The 26,537-nt window shown below is 40.7% G+C and overlaps 1 protein-coding gene across 1 annotated transcript in view; it reads left to right on the forward strand.

The window, feature by feature from the left end:
- Positions 1-26,537, forward strand: part of LOC139685857 (WSCD family member AAEL009094-like) — a 109,359-nt gene that overhangs the window by 47,211 nt on the left and 35,611 nt on the right. Inside the window, exons 3-4 of the mRNA XM_071582970.1 lie at positions 17,414-17,502; positions 22,152-22,376. Of these exons, the coding sequence (XP_071439071.1) occupies positions 17,414-17,502; positions 22,152-22,376 (314 nt within the window). The remainder of the gene's footprint in view (positions 1-17,413; positions 17,503-22,151; positions 22,377-26,537) is intronic.

The raw sequence follows: 26,537 nt of genomic DNA on the forward strand, positions 1-26,537 counted from the left end.
ATCTTGCAAGTTTAAATTGACAACATAGCTAAGTAATTGAACGCTTTTCGAGTATTTTACGTGATTTAATGATTGAAAAAAGCCAGAGTGGAATTCATGGTGCCATTGCATATTTATCGGAATTCATCGCTCAATGATATTAATTACTACATACAATTAATACACTAATTCGCTCCATAAATCCGAGAAAATATTATTATGGATGGCACGAATGAACTATTCTGATAAAATTTCTTAAATGCAATTAGAAAACTATCCTGACTGCAGTAAGAAAATATCGTGATGAAATGAGGAACGAAGAGGGTCGTAAAAAATTATAATAGCCTTTTTTGTAATAACTCAGCCTTGTATTAACTGCGCACGAATAAATTGACCAAACTTTTGCGCTTTATAGGAAAATGTTTCAAAAACACCTTAGTTCCGTAACCCTGTGGGATTTTAGCTCATCTCACTTGAGGATTTTTCCACTCACTCCCAATTTTCATTCGTAAGTGATGTTGAAGTGCCTTTTCAACTTTTTATTTAATTCGTTTTATTAGATTTATTTCATGTTTCGCGGAAATTTTATGTAGACGGTCCTCAACTGGCCCGAATCTAATTGACCCTGTCCCATTGAGAATAATATGGGAAGTGGGCGGAGATTTTGAGGGGATGGGTGCTGTGAGGCAAACGAGAGGGAGGGGTGGTATCGGCCGTTGCGAGGGGAAGGAGGGCTGAGAGGAGAGTGTGTATGGGGGAGACGACGGGAACTAACTCGTTCACGAGCTAAACCGCAGGGGATGAGTTTGAAATCCGTCGGCATAATCTCTGTCGAGGCTGATTTATACTGTGCATAAGGGACTTTGCTCAGACAATGTCGAGACCTTGTCGTGACCATTGGTGACCTTTTCGTTATCGTGTTGTGGCCGTGTCGTGGCAGTGCCATCGTTGTGTAATAACCGTCTCGAGAAGGGTTCTCTTAGGTTGAAAATTATCGCCGAACTCGTACCTGCAATTTATATTTAATTGAATGGGGCTTATTTTTTTTGTTGAGAATAGTTCTTTGATGTCCCTGCCGCGACCACGTCGAGAGGGCTGTTTTAGTTTCGTCCCTTTTTAGTCAGGGTTTAGAAAGTGCAGGGAAACTCGTGATCCCATAGTGGTAATGAAGGGATATAGGATAGATCCAAGATGTATTCTTTGGCTTAATGCATTTTGAAAGGGCACTTAATCGAGTAAATTGGTCACATTAATGAACGCATTTTGGCAGATAGGAGGAATAAAGTGACCTATCCAAAACCTTCACGTCTCAGACTGGACCAATTCAGGTAGCTGATGGATAATCTGGATGGGCAGTGTGAGACATGGGATTTAGAAATAGCTTTCCCTTATCATCCGATATTTTCAGTGTATACGTAGAGGAAACAGTAGAGAGGGCATGGGGAGGGATGTATTAGGTAAAAATGAAATAAGCATGGGAACCGATCAATTTATGTAGGGTTGCGATTGATCAAACTGTAACTAGTTCATAATTCAAGGAATTGCAGTCATTCCTGAGAGAGAAAGAGCCAGTGTAGTAGTAATAACTTAGGAATAATTGATAATAAAATGAACTTTCCCAAAAATAAGAAGAGTGAGGTAAACATTAAAATTAGGGGATACATACTAGAGTAGATCAAATACTACACTTATTCAGATGTATTTAGACGAACATCGGCAAAGTAGCAAGTACATTGGAAGAAGAATTGTGTTGGGTAAGACGCTTATGCGAAGAAGAGAGATTTGACGTTAATGATCTCAAGTAAGGTTCTAGAAAGATGAGTGAATTTTTGTAATGGAGCGTATTTTTGCATGGCTTAGCCGTTGAAGCGTCGATAGGTTTTAATGAGGTAGGTGTGAGGAAGAATATATTATATAAAATGGGCAGAAAGGAAAACAAACGAATAAGAGGAGGAATGAAAGAGAGAAAGTTGATTGTTGAAATGGATGTCATGCAGGAAAGGTGGATGTTGGGTATACATACAGAGTGACAAAGTAATGTTATATAGGAGAATAGGAGAGTAAAAGAGGAAAGGACTGGGTGAAATTAGGCATTTTGGACATCATAATTTGAGGTGCCTTCAAGAATGTATAACTATCAAGTAAAGTATGAATGTAATTTAGTGTCATGCTAGGCTGAGGTTATCAGTGTGTACGTAGTGGTGCTTAGTTCAAGGGCCATTTCAGAAACTTTACTGCACTGGTAGACTACCCATAATAGTAATAATAATATCTCATCATACTTAAAAAGAAGCATTCTAGGTCTAAATGCTCCCATCAACGAAACAATCACAATAGGGAAATATATGAAAATGTATCTCATGTTCTCCATTTTTTGATTTCATATGAGAGTAATGTTTTCTTAGGAATTTCTCATTGATCTCTCAATTATATCTTCATAAAAATATGTATGATATTTATTTAAGGGCTTATACGAGGGTCATCCGGAAAGTAGTACCCGTTCGTGCCGCATGAAGTGCTGACGACGCGAGTAGCCGCTGGACGAGGTCAGATAGCTTCAGTGGCTTGTCTGCCTTCTCTGAGCCAAGTTGCGTGACGCTAGCATTGCCTGTGTTGTTTCTGTGATTGTTTACAATGTTTAAAAAAATTGAGAACGCCGCCAGTTGTGAAGTGAGGGCAGTGATTAAATTCCTCAATGCAAGAAACGTTCGCCCATGTGATATTCATCGCCAATTAAAGGAGGTGTATGGAGACAATGTAATGGACGAGTCGTCTGTTCGGCGGTGGTGTCGCAACTTCAACATGGGGAGGGGGAACACACACGACGATGAGCGTTCGGAGAGACCGTCTGTCATTACAGACCAACTGGTGAGCTCAGTTGACGAATTCGTGAGGAACGATCACAATTGATGACATCTGTGAGCATTTTCCCAATGTTTCTCGAACAATTGTTCATGAAATTGTTAAACACCATCTGCATTATGCAAAAATTTGTGCAAGATGGGTCCCTCGCGTATCTCAATGAGCTGGCGGCGAAGGACTATGCAGCAGGAATACAGAAACTTGTCACACGTTATGACAAATGCCTTAATTTGCTTGGAGATTATGTTGAGAAGTAGTTTAAAGTATCCTCTTTCAAATAAAATTTTTTATGTTTGTTAATATTTACTTTTGTGTCTTTATTTCACGAACGGGTACTACTTTCAGGATGACCCTCGTATATATATATATACATCTACATCTACATAATACCCCGCAAGCCGCCGCAAGGGCGTGTGGCGGGGGGTGTTAGGTCACCAACCGTAAAAAGGAAAAATACCACATGCAAAAAAACAACACGGAAAATTACACCCACAGCAGCGCACACACTCATGCAAAAATCCCTTCATCCAATACTCATGCAAACACATATACCGCAAAACAACTAAAAAACTGCACCCCATGATGCAGCACGAAAGCCATCCTACAACACGGAAGCCAGGACACAACAAGCAAGAAATTGAAACACCACATGAAAATGCACCACGAAACACTCTACCCCCAAAGAGTCTGTAAAAGGCAGGGAATGCGACCCAACGTTGCAGGTAGCAGGAATTTCCCCCCGCGGAGAGGGACGAGGGATTGAAAGGGAGACTTAAAAACAGATGAACGGAACTCGAATGAGGTCATTCGGAAAGAATGGGTTATTATAGCAAAACACATAAGGTTAGTGGAAGAGCATGCATTTAAATACAACTAATTATTTTTTAGACGCTGAGGGTAGCAAGTGGAATTTTTGCTATCTATAACCCTGCAGTTGCTATCCCGTATTGTCCGTGGGAAGAAGGAGTCCTTGAGTCGGCTAGTTCTGGCATCTATTTCCCGAATTTTATATGCATGATCCAAGCGACTAATGTATGTAGGAGTACGAATAATTTGCGAGACCTCGGTGCTGAAACATGCGGATCTAAATTTATTTAATAATTTCAATCTTGCATTGAATCGTCTCTCAGCCAATGATTCCCACCCCAAATCCATGAGCATTTCGGTGACGCTTTGCGTTTTATCGTAGGAATTTTTTACAAAACGGGCTGCCCGGCGTTGAACCTTCTCAATTTCCCGAATGAGACCTTTTTCACTCGGATCCCACACGCTGCATGCGTATTCTAAATGAGGCCTTACAAGAGCGTGGTAACAACGTTCCTTGACCTTCGAGTCACTTTTGCCGACAATGCGTCTAATGAATCCCAATTTTTTATATGCTTGACCGCAGACTTTACGTATGTGAGTCCCCCAAGTTAAGTCTTTTGTGAATGTGACACCTAGGTATTTTACCGTATCAACTACTGCTAGGTCACCTCCAGCTAATTTGTAAGCAAATCCCGTTGATCTTTTAAAGAAATTTACCACTGAACATTGATTATAATTTAGAGTCAATTCCCAGTTAGAACACCATTTAGTAATGCAATATAAATCCTGTGCTAGAATAAAACGATCCTCATCCCCAGATATCTCCCGATAGATCACCGTGTCATCCGCGAACATCCTAATTTTACTTTTCACTTCGCGGTTCAAATCGTTAACAAAAATCAAGAAAAGCAACGGCCCGATCACACTTCCCTGAGGTACCCCCGACGTGACTCGAACGCTGTCGGAACTAGAGCCATCAAGGACTACCCTCTGTTCCCGCTCTGAAAGAAAATCTTTAACCCAATTTATGGCGCCCTTGTTTATACCCGCGACCTTTAATTTATGAATGAGTTTACCATGTGGGACCTTATCAAATGCCTTTTGAAAATCTAAGAAGATGGCATCCACTTGCCTACCTCTATACATATGTATGTGTGTATATATACATATATATATACAATAACATATATATATATAATTATATATATATATATATATATATGTTTATATATATTTGTGTGTGTGGGTCGTGGTAGTCCAGGGGGTAGAGCGTTGGACTACTGACCAGAGGGTCCCGGGTTCGATTCCCGGGCAAGGCCCTCTGGGCACCTGCAGCTAAACTATGTAATTTTTCGGCTACCAGGTCTTCCTGGGAAACCATACCTGTACATGTCTCAGACTGCTCAGGTGTGAGTGGGGAACGGGGAGTCCGGTTGGGCAGTGTTAGGAAGAGGTGTTAGGCAGGGTTGCCCATTATCACCGCTGCTGTTCAACCTGTATGCAGAGGAAATGATTAAAGAGGCATGGGAAGAACTGGAGGTAGGAATGAAAGTGGGCCGGGATTTTGTGAAATCAGTTAGGTTTGCTGATGACCAAGCTTTAGTTTGTCAGTCAGCCAAGGGGTTGCAAGCATTGCTTAGTCAATTGGAAATTCAGTGCGAAAGGTATGGGATGAGAATCAATATTAATAAAACAAAGGTTATGCGATTTTCTAGAAAGAAGAAGGCTGAGCTAAACATTAAAATAAGAGGGCAAAAACTAGAGCAGGTAAAGCAGTTTACATGTCTCGGTAGTGTTTTGGACCGATACGGTCAAAGTAGTAGGGACGTAAGGAGAAGAATTGCGCTAGGCAAAGACGCTTTCACTAGGAGGAGGGCGTTGATGACAGGGACGCTGAGTAAGGATGTTAAGAAAAGAATCGTAAAAACTTTGCTTTGGAGCGTAGCTATGTACGGCGCGGAAACGTGGACATTGAAGCAGAAGGATAGACGTAGACTGGAGGCTTTTGATATGTGGGTTTGGAGAAGAATGGAGAAGGTGAAATGGACAGAGAAGAAAACAAATGAGGAAGTACTTGGTATGGTGGGCGAGGACAGGAGTTTGTTGGGAGAAATCCTATGGAGGCAGGAAAAGTGGATGAAGGGCGTATTGACCGACAGTGGGATGTTGAAAACTGTAATTGGGGGGAGACTTGTTAGGCAAACGAGGAAAGGGAAGGGACAGGATTGGGGTGTTGGACGGGATGAAGGGAGGAAGAAAGTACTCAGAAATGAAGAGGGACCTGATGTAGAGTAGGATGCTTGATTTTTTGTTTTGTTAGGAGTAGCAAGAATAATGAGCTATACGGCCTCTTAGCTAACTCATACTCAGGGGGGGCGGGGAATAACCTCCAATGGCCGTACTAATTAGTCGCAACTCTCGTCAGACGAATTGTTGTGTTGGTTTAACGGGAACCACGTCAGGGACCAACCACAACTTCTCGACCAGAATACCCTCTTTGGTGGTTTACGGGAAATTAATCCGCGTCAGGGAACGCGCACAGTCACGCGCACCCTATCCTGACTGGAAACATTTACGAGGCTGTGAGACCCTGTCAAAGAATTTCAGGTGAAGATTGAATCCTTCACGAGACTGTAGTATATACCCCGTTAAAGATTCCAGGATATTCTCAAGCACACACTTTGTAACTGCCACAGACCAATCACACACGCAAGCACTCAAGAAACAAACAGCCAAAAGGGCCCAGCTTTTGGGAGAATCTGGACACAGGTATAGCGCAAACGAGGATATGCGTCGAACACGCGTGTGTCGGCCACAAAGTTGCCCTCTTCAACGAACCGAAGGGAAAATACCTCCAACACGAGGTTGAAAGTAAACAACCGGAGACAAACGTCAAATATATATAATAACTGTGGGAGTTAGGGGACCAATCGAATTAGTGGGAAGATGGAAAAGGGAGGAGTACTTTAAACGTATTGGTAAAGAGGAGGGGGGGTGGGAGGAAGGTGGGGGGAACAGGAACCAATGGACTGAGTGGAACGGGAGGGAGTAATTAGTGAAGGAGAAGGGAAGGGGGGGAAGTGAAAGATATCCGAGTAATGGGATTATAAAGGGGAGGTGGGGGGGGTTTGAGAGCTTAGTCCAACGGAAATTTGTTTGAAAACTTGAGAAGAAATCACTTCAAAAAGGAATAAAGTGGGGAGAATGGAACCGGCCCTTTATCGCTGTTAACAACGACATTTTTGAATTTGTGTATAAAAATGCTTTCATATGCGTCCAAAAGGTGGTTGGGAGTCTGTTTGATCAGTTTAAGTTCCTTTTCTGATGTTTGATGGCCCTCCTTGAGTAAATGTACGGCAATACTCGATTTATCTGATATGCAAAATGGTATATTCCATATTTTTTTCTGAACAGCATTATTGTATCGCGTAAGGAATCCCGTGGAAAATCCTCTCGAGGACCTCTGAGTGTTAATGCAGGAGAGCAGAATTTTTATTTGCTTCGTTGCTGCCCGGGAAATTGAATAAGTCTTTTTCCCGCTACGAAAACTTCTACGTTACTCGGAAAGGCTTTCACCTCTCCCCCGTTAATCAGCACGCAAACTCTCCTATACTAAATTTGCTGTTTTTTCCATCGGAATGAGAAGAGCCATGAACTTCATCGGGGATGGCATAGATTACGACAGAAAACGGTATGTGTTGGTCTTACCTTGTTCCCAGAAACCTAATCACGAGAGATTCCACTCAGTGGATGCCATGGAAGTTCATTGGAAAGTGTTTTTTTTCATACGGCGCCAATAGAACATATCCTTCACGTTCTCTCTCAGCCTTATTCCCGCAGGTGCAAACTCGTCATGAGATAATTATAAATATTTCGAATTCCGACAGAGATAGATGCCGCAGATTTCAGTTAATTTTATGCATTTGTGTGTTTGTAAATAAAAAATCCAGAGAAAAATAAAGAAGATCCTGTTGGAGATGGAAGTTTTTGAAGTAAGTTTATAAAGTCTCCGTCATAAAAAAAGTTTCACATGTTTCACTGGATTCGTACGAGGTTTGTACTTGCAGTAGGCTACGCTTTCAATATGAGCCGCTGTGAACAATTATTTTCCGTGGGTGAAGCGGTGCACCACGTGACGCAAGATGCAATCATAGTTGTGGTAATCAAAGATTGGGTCGGAAGGTGAGGGCAAAACTAACCAAGTCCCAGCTAGAATGGCGCGTGAAATTTACCCACCACGGTAGGGTGGGGAGTCAGTTTCTTTCCTTATGTACCGTATGGTTTCATAGGAAATCAGCGCACCCGAAAAATTTCACAGCTTGGGTAAAGCTGAGGGTGCCCATAGGCATGCGGCACAGAGTAGGCAGAAATCGAACTCGTGCCCTCCAGTACAGCGCTCTGTCCACTGGACTACCATGCTCCAAAGAAAGATATATTGCCACTAATTTTGAGGCACTGTTTTGCTCAATATAAACTAAAGAATAAAATGTATCCTTAGTGGGATGTTAGTAAATGTTTCTTCAAAGGTTTTATGTTCCCATCTAGGTTTGAAAACTTTATTTGAGTTCATTCATCTCAGAATAAAATTGATGATTTCAGGCTTGAGTTTGTGGAAATTATCCATTCCATCCATCCATCCGTCTACTTATCAATCCTTTGTTGGACTCATTCGTCTCAATTTGGTTGGATTTTTATCGCTCCGAGATAATTTGTTTTTGAAGTCGATCATGACTCAGCTGTTTTTGGAATGGAATTAATCTTTTTAAATATTTAGGTATAACATTCCTTACATCATTTATCAGTTTTAAAATTCTTCCTTGGAGAATTATAATGTCGTTTTCCACCTAGAGTTACTGTATTAAATTATAATTTAAAAAAATCATATCTAATTAAGTACTGAAATAAAGGTGAAGTGGTTGGCTGAATTTCAAGGTAGCTAACTGTTATTTTTTTATCTTACAATTTTAAGTTAATTTTCAGAGTGACAAATATTTTTGACACAATCCAGGTTCTTTTGGTTAAACAAGAATTGTATTGCATTTATAAGCAAAATAAAAGGTAAGAATGAGTTCGCATCATACGCAAACAAAGATCCACAATTGTATTTAACATTTCAAATTAACGTTGACAACTTCGAGGACTCCATTTGAGTTCAAACAGCGTCGGCGAATAAAGTTTTACCCTTTGGCGAAAAAAATACGGTCGCAAGCTTGAAATGGTATTGCCATATTGAAATGAAGTAGCCATAGTATCGCTGGAATCTTTTTTCTACCATTTCGTAGATAATGGTGATATGTTTTTTAGGAGTCCCTCTAAAAGAGCTAGCGATAATTTTTTATTGGTGGCTAACTTGAATGCTGAGCCAGAATCTTGGAAAATATTGTTCCACTAGCTCCCCTTCACTTGCAATCAGCCATTGTCGACGGGCGAAAAGTTTTCGGGGCGCAACCGATCAAATCTCTCAGCATCCGAGGAGATGGATGCGGGGAGATTTGATTGGTCGCTCCTCCCTAATGAAGTCTTGTTATTTTTCGGCCTCCGCCACAGTGCTTGATTAAATTCTCCTGTCTCGGTATGTTGCAATTAGCAGTAAAATGTTATGTGCACCATCCTCACGACCTCACGAGAGCGCCGTGGAGGCAAGAGGACGCCATAAAATAGCATCTCTTTCTCTCTCCCTCTTTCTCGTCGCCTTTTGCCGTTCCTCTCCTCTCCCGACCGAGCGAACCTAGCCGGGAATGGTTTTGAGGAGAAGAAAAAATCGTCGGGAAGATTGGGGTGTCTCATCCGATGTGACCGCGGGGGGAGGAGGGGAAGTAGAGGGAGGGAAGGTGGGGGGGGGTGGAAGGGCGTCATCCCTTGAGGGATCGCTTCTCCCGACAGAAGATAACTAATTATCTGACTGCGCCTCACCTTCCCCCCTCTCACCCAGACCCTACACGGCAGTTGGATTTTCTCATTGGAACCTCGAAATTGACCTCGAAGGAATTGACCCGAAAAACACCGCTCAATAACGATCCTCTCAGTCCCTTTTTCCCGCTTCCCAAATATTCTTCCCTCTGTAACGCTCTTCGAAAGCCTCCGCTGACATTCGGCATCCCTTGCAACTAGTTTTTATAGACTTCTATGAAATTAAGTATAACCTCTTGGTAACATAAGATGATATTATAAACATTACTTGGGTGTAGACATTAAGCTATAACGTATCATTGTAAGTTACAAATCGGATAGTTCATATCAAAATATATTATTGGCCTTGAGGTTGCTGTAATCTAAAGCGGAGATCATTTGGCAACACTAAGGCTTAATTGTTTACAGTAGAGCAGAAAACATAGTAGACAATCTTCTGATAAGCACCCTCATAACCATTCATAAAGTCACAGTCGATAAAGGTTTAAACTATTATTAATGAATATACATGTCTTTTTTCACGAGTTGGATAAGAAATTTTGTCATACCCATAATATGCTGAAGCGTTATTATTTTGACTGGAGGGTACGCATAATAAAGAAAGTCTACGTTGCATTTTTTTATTCCAGCATCGTAAACACGAGGGATTACTTTACAGGGAGAAGAATGCCATAAAGATCTTGAGTCGTAAAAAATCAACCTTAATAATGTATAAACATTGCGGAAAGGCGTTTGCAGATTGAATTTTAGCTTCGTGACTGCGGGGTTTGCTCTCATTCCAAAGTGTACCCAATGCAGATATGTCTCGTGGCCTGTTCATCATTTGTTACGTCGGGCATCCTGTTAATTGGACAGGTCCAGCTCCTAAAGTTTTTGTCTCCTCGACCCAAATCCAATTGAGACTGCATTAGTGCGACGTTTCAGCTTTGTTCGCGTGTTTTCACAGCGATGACAGTGGAGCAGCATAGTGCTCAATTAAAGGTCAGTTCCCCTTGAATTATGGACAGACCGGCGGAAATATGGTAATGGTTCACTACAATATTTTTCTCGCACGTGGGCATCCACGGAAGGTTACATTAAATGAAGTGGCGCCTATGGCAGTTTGCACAGAATAAAGTCTTTTAATGACTGCGACGCAGTGCGGAGTCACCCTCACCTCACAAATATTCTCACTCGAAAGGTCAGTGCGCTCCCAAAGAAATGAGAACAAGCACACAACAACGCTACGCATACATACCATGCACCAAAAGGGTGTACAAGAGGGAGTGGACATCGACTCTGATATACGTGGTTTTAGAGACCTAGGAATATATTTCAGGGATTGTTTGCATTTGAAAGTGCGATAAAAATAAGGGGAGGTAACATCGCCTCGGGGCGTTTGTCATGGATTTGTCTGGGTCGCGAATCATGCAAGTGAAAGAGTCTTTTTAAATCCACAAGTCCATTTCAGTGGAATTTTCGGCTGATGCAGGCTGATGATGTGGAGCATGGAAATTACATTCCGGTAATTGAATCCACTATGCTTATGTAACGAGTGTTACCACATGTACGTACATCAACGCAATACCTTAGAGCCGGGCGTGTGGGCGTGTGGTATTCGAGCATTAGCCATGCATGTGCAAATATGAGTTCACGCATGCATATGAATATATATTATATTATACACACACATATTCGTACGCATATTGTGTACGCATATTTGCATGCATACAACATGCAACAATTGTTGTTTGATTAAATCATTAAATTTTGGTCTTTAAAGAAAAATATTCGGGCAAATGGGTTATTAAGTACTAAACCTAGTTTTACATAGCTCGTATACTTGCATAGTTTACTTATTATACTTAACGGTGTATTTTGTGGAGTTAATGAGTAACAAGGGGATCGCAGGGGGGAGGTGTATTACGTTCTAGCTTCCCACCGAGAGGGCCCGGTTTTGAATCCTGGAGACGGCAGATATATTCAAGTGTTATCCCGATCCCTACTTGAGGTGCTTCGTGGGTAGCACTGTGAGTGAGTATGCCGTCCGTCGGATAGGGACGTTAAACTGCGGATAGCTTGGCACCTTTCATTAAGAGTGGGCTAATGCCGACGCCAGGTTTCTCTCCATCCTTCATCCTTTCCCATCCATTGGTAAAGATAGTACAAATGACCTCAGCTGTCGGTTACCTTCCCTAAAAACTACTACTTCTACTTGGATGTAAAGAAAATTTGAAAACATTATGCTGTGAAAGGGTGCACTTGAATTCATTAACGTAAGTGGTGAGCACCACGGTGGGACTAAAAATCATTGTGTGCTATTTTGAAACGCCGCCGTGTGTCGCCAACGGCTCGAGCTGGCTGGCACTCACAAGTGCATCATTGTGCTGTACGGTAACGCAAGGGGCGACGATGCAATGCAAGCGGGCTTCCTCGCTTCTGCGCGTGAAACGTTCCGGAATATCTACCACACGGCCCCGCTCAAGGGATTGGCCATCTCCTGGGCCTTAGGGTACATTCAACGCAAACGACATGCAATCCAGGCCAATTTGTGGGAATGGAGGCAATCTCTGGTAAAGGGATTTGCCACTGATTTCTTCTCGGTCTCGGAGGGAAGTGTGCTTGTGTGTACATGGAAATATATATATATATATATATATATATATATATATATATATATATATATATATATATATATATATATATATATTTATTTATATATATAATAAACAAGCGGGAAAAAGTTTCCTCTTCCATATCAAGCCCTGCTGCGGTGACTAAATCTCATTTGGAATTACAATACACTCTGAGAATATTTTCTCAGATTTCACCAGATTTTTTTTCCGTAACTCTTTTTCCCTTCAGTACTTTAACCTTTTCACATCAGAAGGCTATTAAAGCAAATAAACGAGTGCAGAGGTCGGTAGGGATGTGCATTTGTTTAAATCTCTTGTTTTCTTTGAAATAAAATTCGGGGCTTTTGGGAAAATGATGCAACGGAAGCCTCCTCTCTCCCGTCTTACATTTTAACGTAATATTGGGGCTGATCAAAACCACCCCTTCTACTGTGCGACTTCAATTATGTGCGCCAACTGATGGCGTATTGCTTTTCCTTTTATGACTTCATCATAAGTATTCAACCTTCCAAAGGTACGTTTTGGACGATCCCTAACCAATATTTCATTTTGCGTGTCGCATCGACTTGCTCTGGTTTGACCTACTACATTTCCAAATTTTTCATACTTTCTACCTCCCTTCGTTTTGTCCAAAGGACCTAATTAACTGTTGCTATCGTTATTAATATCATAGAATAAATAATGGAGGTTGTTTCCTGTTACCATCCTCAATAGCATTTCAAATGGGTCACCATCACTTACCTGACCACCCCACTGGAGTCAGACGCTATTGCAGTCGTCTCATTGAGAGACAGACGCCACGAGGACTAACTTTCGTCTAGTTCCTACCCTACTCGGCTTGGGGGGTCCTAATAGGTGCAATTACGGGTATCATTGCCTATGCCAGTGCAACTCGAAGGCCTAACGGAACGCATAAACGCTTCCTCCACGTGAAAACTGTGGAAGGCCTCTTCAAAATCCTTACCTTTGAAATGACACCATATGACAGGGTAGGTTTATTTTTGTATAGCCTTCTTTCATAAAATAAAATATGCTTACAACTGAGATCATGAGCAAATTAATAAACGATGGGATGCGACCGGGTTCTTCGTGATGCCACACCTAGTCATAAAACGGCGATATCGATTGTTTCGTGGTCAACAGCTCCTGGGGAACGGGACTACGTACATTTGGTCTTGTAATGAGTACACTTTACTCCCACGTAACGTCGGACCCGAGGCCATTTAACTTCTTTGTGTGGATGAGCTTTCACTCAACTGAATGAGGCGAAATGAAAAGGAAAATATGCTTCTTCCCTCGACGGCAGGGAAATTCTCCCCGCGGGCCTTGTGATAAATAATTGGCCCAGCACCACTGTCACTTCATCTCCCTCCCTACTCACATCCACAGTCAGAGGCGACTCGGCGCCGCACCACCACCAACACCCGATGGGAGCACTCGCACGTGCATTGCATTGTCAAGCTAAGTGGCGCTTTCGGGGCGGAGGAACCCCGTGACCGAGCGTCGGAGGAGCGCGTTAACTCCCACTCCGCATGTCGTGACCTAGGGCGATTGACCGACTTGGCTGGCTTGGAAGGGGGAGGAAAAGGGCCTGTCCTTTCTTTTCTTAAGCGACGGCAACCGTCTACTTTTTGCCATGAATGGAAATGAAACATTCTTTCCGGACGCATGGGAAGCAATGCTCTTTGAGGGGTAAAAGGTCGGTTACGCCGACAACAGTTGCTGGAGGATATTTTTACTTTTTCTTGGTGTAAAGGTAGGTTGCCTAAAGTGTTATTTAGCGTAAGTTTCTGGTCTAGTAAATGCTGCGCCGGAAAACATTACTCCTACATTATACTCTTCGTTGTACATCCTCCGCTTTAGGAATTGACGCTGACGAATGACTTAGCATGGAGTCATTAGTTTTGATCTGACGTTTTATACCGCCTTGAAAGCCATGTGATGAGGACAGACTGTTCCTTCTCTATTACTTGAGATCATAGAGATATGGAGAAACTCCATTGATTAGAGGTTTCATTTTTCGGGGAAAAAATCCTCCTATCAGTGCGATGGTATTAGATGTAATCGATAGTTGAGGTGAAATAAACACTTCTATAAGGGCATCCAAGTTTTTTAATAGATGTAGGTTAAAATATATATATATATATATACATATATATATAATCATACATACATGCATAAATATATAATGTGAACGGAGAAGCAAGATAGCGCTAGCGAGCAAAAACACAGAGCAACACACAAATGAAACGCACATATTCCTACGTGAGTTTTATATGGTTTTATGTTCTCTAGCGCTATCTCGCTTCTCCGTTTGTATTATTTATACCCATGACACATCCCTATATATATGTGTGTGTGTATATATATATATATATACACACACATATATACATACACACATATATATATATATATATATATATATATATATATATATATATATATATATATATATATATATATATATATATATACGAAATCCCGCCAAACGGCGAATAAATACTCATTTATATAGAAACAGATATAAGGAAAAGGGATAGGAACACACATAAAGGACGAACACAATAAAGGTGGGGAAGGCGGAATCGAACGGATCACAAGAGTAAAAATATTTCCTACCCCGGGACTCGAACACCGGATCTTTCCACTTGCCGGGCGGATGCTCTTAACCACTTGAGCTATCGAGGAAACGTAATTATCCTGAGATCCGTGGGTCTAATATGTCGCCAAGCGCCCCGATTCTTTAGCCAAGAGATGGCGTCAGGGGGTGTTCGAGTCCCGGTCAAGGAAATATTTTTACTCTTGTGATCCGTTCGATTCCGCCTTCCCCACCTTTATTGTGTTCGTCCTTTATGTGTGTTCCTATCCCTTTTCCTTATATCTGTATATATATATATATATATATATATATATATATATATATATATATATAATACACAGTAACACACAATATAGAAACACAAAAAAAGAAGAACACTCACACGTTATTTCTTGATATTTCGACGGAAACAATCCGTCTTCCTCGGAAGATATAGAAGTAATGACTGCTGGAGTTGTTGAGGTGAGGGGTGCGAGAGAAAGGGAAGGGGGCCAGGAGAAGGGGAGAACGGGAGGCGAAGGAGGGGTGAGGGTGGGCTTCCACAAAGTAACAATTTTAGGCCACTCCCATCAGTGAACGACATTGAGGCCCGGATGCTGATAGGCCATACAGATGTAGGCCTACATCTGTATGGCCTTTACATCTGTATGGCCTATCAGCATCCGGGCCTCAATGTCGTTCACTGATGGGAGTGGCCTAAAATTGTTACTTTGTGGAAGCCCACCCTCACCCCTCCTTCGCCTCCCGTTCTCCCCTTCTCCTGGCCCCCTTCCCTTTCTCTCGCACCCCTCACCTCAACAACTCCAGCAGTCATTACTTCTATATCTTCCGAGGAAGACGGATTGTTTCCGTCGAAATATCAAGAAATAACGTGTGAGTGTTCTTCTTTTTTTGTGTTTCTATATTGTGTGTTACTGTGTATTGCACTATTCGGCACTTCCGTGTTACGTCTACGAAAGCATATATATATATATATATATATATATATATATATATATATATATATATATATATATATATATATATATATATATATATATATATATACAGGGTTCGTCCGGAAAATAAGTGTACTGATTTTTTCCCACCGCTCCAGGCGCGCCCAGCACCGCTCTGACGGGCTGCGATTGGAGGGGGGTATGTTGGCAAGCGACGCTGAAAAAGGCAGTCGGCTCTGAGCTGTGGTGTAGTGAGGAGCTCTGTTAACGCGAACCTCCACGCTCGACCCACGTCACGGAACGCGATGCCGAAGTTTTTGGAGCAGCGTTATTCCATCAAATTTGCGGTAAAGCTTGGGAAATCGTCTACCGAAACTGTCGGTATGATTAACCAGGCTTACGGGGAGTCAGCCATGTCCAGAAACATGATCTTTCGGTGGCACAAGATGTTCGTGGAGGGCAGAGAAGAGGTCGACGACGAACCACGGCCTGGACGCCCATCAACGACACTCACCGACGAAAATGTGCGAAAAGTTCGCGATGTACTGAACTCTGATCGTCGTCTTAGTGTTCGGATGATAGCAGAGCAGTGTAATGTGCCAAAAACAATGTGCCGTCCGGCCAGCGATCAAAAACATCTGGCGGCTGCATCATGACAATGCGCCGTCTCACACCGCGCTTGTCGTGTCGGACTTCTTGGCCAAGCACGGCGTGGCAACGCTGCCGCACCCGCCCTACAGCCCGGACTTGGCACCACCGGACTTCTTTCTGTTCCCGAAGATAAAGAGGAGTTTGAAAGGAACGCGATACGGGACTTTGGACGCCGTCAAAGAGGCCGTACGACGTGTCTTCGAGAGGTTCCCGATGATGCCTTCGCGGGAGCGTTCCAGGAATGGGAACGCCGCTGGAACAAGTGTATCGACTCACAAGGGTCCTATTTTGAGGAATATTAGCTTAAGATATGTAAAAGTGTAATATTTTTTTTTCCTGAGCTCAGTACACTTATTTTCCGGACGAACCCTGTATATATATATATATATATATATATATATATATATATATATATATATATACGGCACAATAGAACACAAATAAAATAGTAACACTTCAATGAATATATATACCCGTCATTCATGAAAAAATCAGCGCTGAAAAAATGAATTTCACACTTCAGCTCTTGACGATGCGAAAAGTAGTTGCTAAGCATATCTTTTCTTCCTTAGGAGTCAAGTTTGGTGCCAGCTCTAAACCGAGGTACGTCTTTAGTTCGTTCTTGGAGTGGAAAAACGGGGACATCCTGAAACATAGTCCACCCATTCGTTACGCAAGCATGTTTTGAGCGTGGTTTTGTAGCTGAAGCTTTCAGAAGAAAGCCATTGTCCCATCACGTAGGTTTGATATCTATTCGGATGACCGAACGGTGAACGTAGCCTTTGACGATGAAAATTAATAGTCACGAAATATCGACAATGACCCCGTAGTGCACATTGTCTGGACACGTTGACATACTTCAGCAATACTTATTGACACTCGAAGTAATTCCTATTAGCCGATTTGAGATTTAGAGCTGCAAAACATCGAAAAGTGTAGCCAAGAATGAAGAAAATGTTCGATGGTAATGGTGTTTATAAGGCTTTATGCGTATGAAATAATCATTTTACATACACATGTAATTAAAGTGATTCCTTACTTTCCAACAGCATGCTAGAATCTGTGGAGGGAAGAAGGGAAAATGATGTTGGTGGTGAAGGCGCATTTTTGGAGAACGAAAAATATCATCTCGTTGCAGGTAAAGTAGGAGTTCATTATTGAAAATTTCATAAGTTGTCTGCTTAGCACTAAAGCCTTAAGTCAAAGCCATAACACTCACTGGTGAAAACGCAAATTGTAGGTGACATTGCACTTAAATGTCATTTTTGTAATCATTATGCGACTGACCACTCTCCATTTTACCCTGCTTGATGCCCATACCCTTCGAAATGCCAATTATTTTCCGAACCTTTATTGAGTTTTTTTAAACAGACATTCAAAAGAGTATCATTTTTCTCAACTTTGTAAACGTTTCACGATTTGCGCATGCCAAGTATTTTCTCGCGAACGTTTCATACAAGCTTCAGCAGTTGATTTAGGAGCACGAAGTTGAGAGAGAAGAGAGTGTTTATTAAAATTCTTGCAAAATAATGAAACATTTGATTCTTCAAGTCATTAAATCCATGGTGCAATGAAAGCACCCCTCCCTGCATAAATACCTATACTTGAAGATCAACAACTAATTCTCATTTCAATGTACCAACTTTAAGTCCATCTATTTCCAAAGGCCTATTACTAACGATCCAGAAAAAAATAAACTTCTTGGTTAACGAGCGTTTTCATTTCACATAAATTATAAACAATAAAGTTTACTTCTCTGTTCGAATATAATATTTCCCTAATGAAATATTAATTTCAATAAACAATAAAAATTTACTGATAAGTTAATTACACTAAATTCAATGCTTTAAATAACTCTTCGCGTAAATTGAAGGTGCATGAAAAGTAAGTTAAGTAGTTTGCATTATAATTTATGCATTAATTAATGTTTATAGAAGTTGTGCATTTACATAGTGGTCATTCTAGTTAGAAGCTTTTCATATTATCTTATTTTCTTAAGCTTAATACTTATTCCATCTAGTCATTAGTAATTTATCTGATAAAATGAGCAAATTAGACAATTTCTCGTACCGAAAGGCTAAATTGAATTAAAATACATTTGCGACACTCGACCGGCGATGCTGCTTGAAAGAGATTCTAGAATAGTAGTAGTAGGCCTCAAGTACCCATTAATTTTCCGCGTTTTTGGTACATTTCATGCATAGTGATTTTATAATCTTTCACCGGTCCCAGATTTCGTGGAAAACTTGGAAAACTTCTGGAAGAAATAATTCGCAGCTGACAAAATAGTATTTATAAAAAAAAACTCAAATTTCTCTTTGTTAGGTGTGGACTCCACTTGGACAAGATGTTACCGTTGAATTTTGAAGAACCTCTCGGTTTAATAACGCCAGGTCAGGTTATTTATCATCATTCTAAGAGCGCACAGCTGTCTTTTGTAAACCTTTAGTTCCATTAATGCGCAACTTGCTCATTTTTATTTGGTGAACCATTTATGATAGCGAAAATGTCAGTCAGTCCTTTCTAATTGAAATGCCTGACTCATGTGCCACCACACCCCGTTAGTAATTATCAATCTTCAGGTAAGTGGGAAGAAATCAAGCAGAGGTTTACGAATAAATATTCAAATCCTTTGAATTATGAGTGAATATGGATATAATAAATAGAACCAATTGAAACAACCGCTTGGTTTTCCAAGGTGAGCGCATATTTATCTTTTGTAGACCTTTGTGGTTAAGTCGGTAATTTGAAATAGGAAACTCGTGTTGACGTATGTTCTCAGTAATACTTTCGTCCTCCTGTCGGAAAATGTAATTAAGGCTTAATCACAGCGAGGATTACATTTCCTTGTAAATACGAATAATGACGCTCGCAAGGATCACATGGTAATTCTGGAAAGAGCAGACTTTCCATCATTAGAAAGTTGAAAAAGGTCAAGTGGGTGGATATATTTTTGCGAAATGAGAGCGTTTACGTAGAGAGCTAACATTCATCGAATCAGTTTCCTTTAAATATTCTAAATTTCTGAAAAATAAGCAAGCGATTTCAAAGTAAAGGGTTTCGAGATTCGGGTAGTATACTTAAGTATTTATAAACTTCGGACAAGAGCGAGGTCATTATAAAAATTGAATCTGAAATATTATTTCCTCCTTTCACAGTGTCTAATCCCTATTCATATTTGGAATGCTACGGAGATTCTTTATGTCAGTATCATTCATTTTCGGTCTTTCAGAGGGACCATATGAGAATAATGAGATACGTAGCGATTTCGAGTTTTATAGGTTTACGTCATATTCAGGTTCCGCCTTTGATAGGCTTCACTGAATTAACAATTTGACTAAATCATCTCAATCCCATTCATATGATGTTTACCATAGCAGGAGATTGGACTAGTGAGGTTTTCTTACAGTCTCCATCGACTTTGAAATTCTGCGTTTGAAAGTTGAATTTGCTGCTAGTGCCGTTCCGATTTACCCGACGCAATTTTGTGGAGACTGGGTTTATGCTCAGTGCTGTCAAATTAAAAATAAAAAAACCGGTTTTTTGAAAGATTCTGCGGAATAGTAATCAATTGAAGTTTTGCGATATTTTTCACTAGTAACCTCCGCTTAACTAATAACATTCGGGTAATATTGTTGCTTTTTACGGAAAATCCAAGTTTTGCTCTCTATCTCTCTCTCTTATGCCTCTTTTTAAGTCCTTTTCATGCAACTCGTTGTAACATTTTGACTTTCTAATGACCATGAAGAATTTTATTCAAAGAGTTCTCATAAGCATTCTTTATTAAATTAAGTACAAAAACATGCCAAACACATGTAGATAAAGAAATAGAATCTACCTCTATTAAAATTAAATGCAAGAAATAGGTAAAATAAATCTTTTGGTCATTAAACTGAGTCAATTGAGGCAGACGACATAAATTCAGCGAACATGCTTAGAAGGAAATATGATAATCATTTAGCAGGAGATACGTTACACCATAAACTGATTTACTACTTTAAAAAAAAGCGATTATCATAAATAGGGACCTTGGGATAGTGTTACTATCACAATACGCATAATAATCGCCAATCAGAATGATTTGATTCAGATCTCGAGTTGTCGCATTAGTTCCCGAAAATGTTCCATTAACACCTGTTTCAATCAAAAAGGAGGTAACTCTTTAGATAAACAAATAGCTATTTATTTAAGAGAAATTAAATTAAATGGGTCTTTGAAAATAAATCCGCCTATTTTTAGAAAGATGACGTAGATGACTGGTAGGAGTAATGGAAAAAATCATTGCGGTTTAGTTTTCAGCGATTTCAAATTACTTCTGTAAAAATACATGTACACTAATAATATACCGTACTAATGAAAGTTATCACATTAATTAGAAATTTATGATAAAATTCGGGTTGTTTAAATGTAGTGACCACTGTGCTATTTAGACTATCAGCTTAGATCGTTTTGGCACACTGAATTATTTTATGCTTTTCACTCAAAAAGTCTGATTTTATCCCTGCATCGTCTTACTTCCGCTTTACCTCTTAGAAAGCACGCCACCTAATAATGCGTCTGAACTGTATTTTATTACTTATTTCTATTGTATTCCATGGAATTCTTGCTTCGCTCTTTCTCGCACAACTGCCCCTTAGTTAATTGAACTCATCTTTTTGACCGACATCATTTCCTCGCGACGCAATTTTTCCTTCGCTTTCCTCATTTATTTTCGCACTACCAATGACTATTTGGTGCAACAATATTTTGCTTACATACTTCTGAGGCTGAAGTTTTTTTTAATATGGCTAGGCATTTATATCTGTTTCTCTACTTTTATTTGCTTGTGCACTATACTGCTTGATATACACTTTCTCCTCTTCCCAATGATAGTGACTTTATTTCAAATTGTGATTCTTCTCTCAAAGTATGACGCCCCGCCCGAATAATACTTTCTGCAGAATGTCAAATAAAGCTGGAGGAGCCAGGTACAAAAGAGTGTGTTGGTACGTATTACCCACCCCTGGTACCTCAATATTTCAATAAGAATAGTAATTATGACAGGGATATGATGGTAGCAGTACTTTCGTTTTTCTAACTTCTTTGAAAGCATCTTGGTGCATCATCGTCTATTTGCTAATTGATTATATTGTCAAGGAGAGGTTCGACGATAGTCTAATTTCTCCTTAATCGACAATATATAAGGCTTCTCTATTTGCACATATTTATACGTAGTATCTATCTTCATTTATTTAGAACTTACTCTTTACTTAAGCTTCATCCATCCCATCATTTTATTTCTCCACCCAACTCCAAAGCTCAAGGCAAATTATTCATGTTCGATGTTCTAGGGTCCGCTGTAAACGAAAAATTAGGCTAACTATTCATTTCACCGGAAAATATCTAAAATATATCAAATGACTCGAGGAGCAGATCACCTTTTATGGTAGAGATTTAACGAGGGTGGTGGGCGCCATTCATTCGACAGGAATCGCATGATGCCTGTCGAATGAATTGATCAATATTGATTCCTATCGGTAGGCATCATTTGATGCTTATCGAGCGAACATTTCTGGACCATATCCTCTAGTTTTTGTCTTTAGGCCACCAAGTTGATCGAAATCCCCGAAAATCATTTAATTTCCCAATCCTGGCTAAGCACGCGCGGCCGTCATGATTTAAACTGTTAAATGCAACCGCTCTCAGAGCATGCCCATGGTTTGAGGACACCGCAACGTTTGCATGCACGGTCCGACGTTTGCGAGGGTGGAGGATTTCCCTCCGAGCATGATGGTGTCACCCGCATAGGGCAGGGGCCACAGCTGGACCTCGGCCGGAGGTCGTTCGCCCCGTGGCCCGGATCAGACCAGTGCGGGCACTTCCACGTGCACTTTGCCAAGCAGAAGTCGCTGCCGATGACGGCGTTGGTTTCGTTCCCGGGCAGCGGCAACACGTGGGTCCGCTACCTCCTGGAGACATCGTCTGGAATCTTCACGGGGAGCGTTTACACGGACCGGCAGCTCATCAGCAAGGGTGAGTCCACGTGCTGCGGTGAAAGTGCGCCAGGTGTAATTATCTTTGGGTGATTCGGGAACAGGGGAGTGGAGAGTTAGTATCATCGAGTTGGAGAACTCGATGCGGATGCAAAGGTAGGAGCATCAGGAAACCTTGGGGAAGTTAGACTGAAAAACCAAATCGGCCTCCCACGCTAACCCGCAACCGCTTCAAATGAAACAAAATGGAATCAGACCCGACCAAAAGTAAATTAAATGCTAAGCCAGAAGTATATTTTAGAAATTATTAGTCTATATCATCACTAAATATATATTTTGCGCTTACACAGGAAAGAATTTATTACTGTGTTCAGCTGCACTGTAACATCGTCAGAGCACAGAGTACGGTGTAGCGCAACTAGTCGATGGTAACAAATTATTTCCTGTGGAAACGCAAATTCTTTTAATCCTTCTTCGTGGTTCACAAATGGATTTCCTCAAATTATCGGGCTCAACTATCTCTCAAATATATATATTGTTCAAAAGGAGTTATCAGGTTAATTCGTTCCAATATTCGACATATCTCAATGTGCTTAGTCATTTGTTTAAATACTTTGAGTTAAATTCGTAGAAGAGGGATTACCTATGTCAAGAGAAAATAACGTTAACTGAAAATCATTAAGATAGAAAAAATTAAACAACAATTTAGAAAACAGAATATAATCTGCAACTACAAGGAAGAATGATAACTCCAGGAAAAGAATGTTACTCCCCGGAAGCAACACGGAACCTTTACAAGAAAGAATGATTTTTTTAAATATGTCTATTATAGTATACGTATTTTGACCATGCTGTAGTGCTTCGAAATTTGTATTGAGCACACGCCAGATGAAAGTTAAAATTCTTATTCAGGATAAACTGAAGACCAATATGCCATATAACTTGTAAAGACGATTTATAGCACTTTGAAGGGAATTGACAAGTTTAGCTAGGAGGTCGGAGGAAAAAACTTACGACCTCAGAAGTTAGCCAATTAAGCTTTAACTCAGCTACGTCGTACAAACGCGTTGCATCCCAAACCTGTCATAATGCTCAGGAGCGACGCTCTTCCTCGGGACTCTGGCAAAGGATCCTTACTCAGCCTTTCGCGGGAGAAATTACTACGGCTGAGAGGCGAACAGAAAAACGAGGAGTAGAGATGCCGAGGGAGGGGAAGGGATGCAGGCGTTGGGAAAATAAGGAGCCATGGGTCACAAATACGCCCCTCCCGGCCGCCCCTTCGCACTCGTACGGCCTGCTCCTGCGGCGACTCTCCCCTTACGTCCTCATCACCCTTGGTACCCTCGTCCCCAGTTGGCGCACGTCCTCCTCCATGACGCAACCCTACGCCGACCGCCACTCCTCTTTACCTCTCTCTTCAGATGACCCCCCGTCCAGCATCCACCCCAATACTCGCCTCGTCACATGTGTACCCACTAGAATGCACGTACCTAATCTGTCTAATGTTTTCGGGTGACGCCTTGAGGATGAGGATCCAGTCTCCAAGCATGCAGCAATGAGCATCCGCGGGGAGGTACGTAAACATTTAACTTCAATGGGTGAGAATTACATTGATTTTAAATTTCCGAAAGGGAAAGGCTCCGCCATTGGATTATTTCCGATTTTATCTCTTCATCTCTGCTCCCCTCGAAAGCCGTACGATCTGATTTTTTTATAGTTGGGAGTGATGGCATCAATTCTTAACCTAATTCATTCGCTCTCCTCCTATGGATGTGTGCAAAAACAAGGACTCATTGACAAACTTAATTTTAAGTACGATCCTCAAGAAATGACTCTCTAGTAAGCACATTTTGACCCGGCAATGCTTGGAGGTTAATTTTGTCAACAAAATATTATTAAAAAATAGATTATTTAATGTATGATTCTTTATCCCTTTTAATGCTAAAAGTTGATAGCCTATTCGAATCGATGTCGTTGTGAATAGGTAAGTTATTTGAGTGAAAAATCATCAATTATTATTATTACATTAATATTATAATATATTGAAAGGTTTAATATTAGCGTGCAGTGTTCTGACGAATAGATTTTTTTAACCCAGGACGAATCGCTTGAAAGATCTCACGTGAAGCTGGATCCACCAACTCACCTTTATTCTACCATTGAAATAATCCTTGGTGTTCATCATGGTTTTCTGTATGACAAATGGTACACTTCAAATTTATCTGACCGTTCTCTTTGAATGAAACATACACTGTTTCTTGACCGCTGATTGAATCTAATGTGCCTACTTAAATACTACCCTAGGACGTTTTTCTATGTGATTCAAATTTATTTTATTGTTTTACGATTTATCTCGTTTTATTAGATTAAATTTAGTTATTTGTAGTTACCTTTTAGATAAATATTGGTATATAGCTGGCTATAAACATTATGAATATTATGTAATGGAATGATAGTAAATATTAATCTGACCTTGGAAATCAAAACTTTTACATGCAAGAAAAAAAGGCCATTTTGTAGGTTTTAGTAATCCTGCAGTTGTTGAAGTAAGCTGATCAATGTACCTACACCTTTGATAAAATTTGCTGACTCCTTTTTCACCATGCCTTTGACAAGAGCATCAATATCATGTTAATGAATTTGAGTAAAAATATCGAATTGTACTAGAGATGTTAAACTGGTGGTATGGGTGGTTCCTTAAAGTACTATGTGCATGTAAATAGTGAAGGAAAGAGTATAAAGGTAGTCTAAGAGCCTAAAAAGGTAGTTAAAACTTGTCTCCTTGTCTCTGGGGATCGAGATGGTCCGGGGGCTAGCGCACTGGCTTCCCACCCAGAGGGCCCGGGTTCAAATCCCGGCGGTGTTGAATATTTTTCAGAGGTATCTCGATCCCTACTTGAGGTGCTTTGTGGAGGGCACTTTGAGTGAGTACGCCGTCCGTCGGATGGGACGTTAAACTGCGGACCCCTTGGCGCCTTTCGTAAAGAGTAGGCTAATGCCGACGCCGGTTTTCTCTCCACCCTTCATCCTTCCTATCCATCCCCTATGGCGCAAATGAACTCAGCTGTCGGTCGCCTCCCCTCAAAACTACTACTACTACTACCAAAACTACGAGTACTGTATTAATTTCCCGAGACCGTTATAAGAATGCATATAGTGTGTACATAAAAGAATCGGAATTCCACCTTGTCAGAATGTCGTAGGTAAAACATTCTCACGAATTCATTAGGTAAAAAATTCATCAAAGTGTAATTCTACAATATTTATTACTCGTATATTACTCGTCGAATCCTCATAACACATTTGAAGAAACTAATTGCGCTGTCGTCGTCAGGGTAATTTCAAGTTAGCAGTCACGAACTCAAAACACAAGAGCACATACTTTCAAATAAACAATCACACACGGAATACAATCTGTGTGTAATTGTTCATGTGTGCGCGTCAATTAATACAATCAAAATTAATATCAATTAAATTTGTAATGGGATTTAGCAAATTTACTACAGTTATTTGATTGAATGAATGCACTTTTCCAAGTAATCAGTAAAGCTAAGTAATGACCCAATTTTCAACAATTCTAGTGAACGAATACAACGACCGCGAAAGTGGAATCAAATTCATAATTTTATTAATGAAATAGTCTTCTGTTAACAGTGAGGTAACAAAAACCATATTTGTTGAGAAAATTGCTTTTAAAGCTCATCGAATGAGAGCTTGTTGAAGCTTCGAAATATTAAAGTCATTTGTTTTCCATATAAAGAGGACAGAGAGAGAGAGATAGAGAGCTCCTGAAAAGCTGGCAACTCATCGACATAATACGGTATGACATCACTCACAACTTAAAATATCGGAGAATAGACCCAGACGATCGGACGGTCAAGAGGAATATTGGCCCACGGCGTGCCCTCGACTGCTTGCGCCCCAAGAGCGCTCTCTCCTCTACCTGGATTTGGGGATGAAGGGCACATCGGGTAATCCCTTTGCAAATGCCGAGCTCTCTCGCAATCCGCGTCCAAGCGTCGTAGTTTCTCCATGTCAATCCCCTACTCTCAATTACTCTCCATCGCGAGGACTTTACCTGGATTACGCTTTGGAGAGCGCCCAGCTATTCGCGCCCAGCTTCGATTCTTAGCCATTTCCGGTCGGCGAGAGCAAACTCAGCGTTGGCATAGCTATAAAATTGCGAATTATTTTTTTATTC

This window comes from Hetaerina americana, unplaced genomic scaffold (genome assembly GCF_022747635.1).
Source record: "Hetaerina americana unplaced genomic scaffold, ioHetAmer1.1.p SCAF_12, whole genome shotgun sequence".
Taxonomy (NCBI): Eukaryota; Metazoa; Arthropoda; class Insecta; order Odonata; family Calopterygidae; genus Hetaerina; species Hetaerina americana.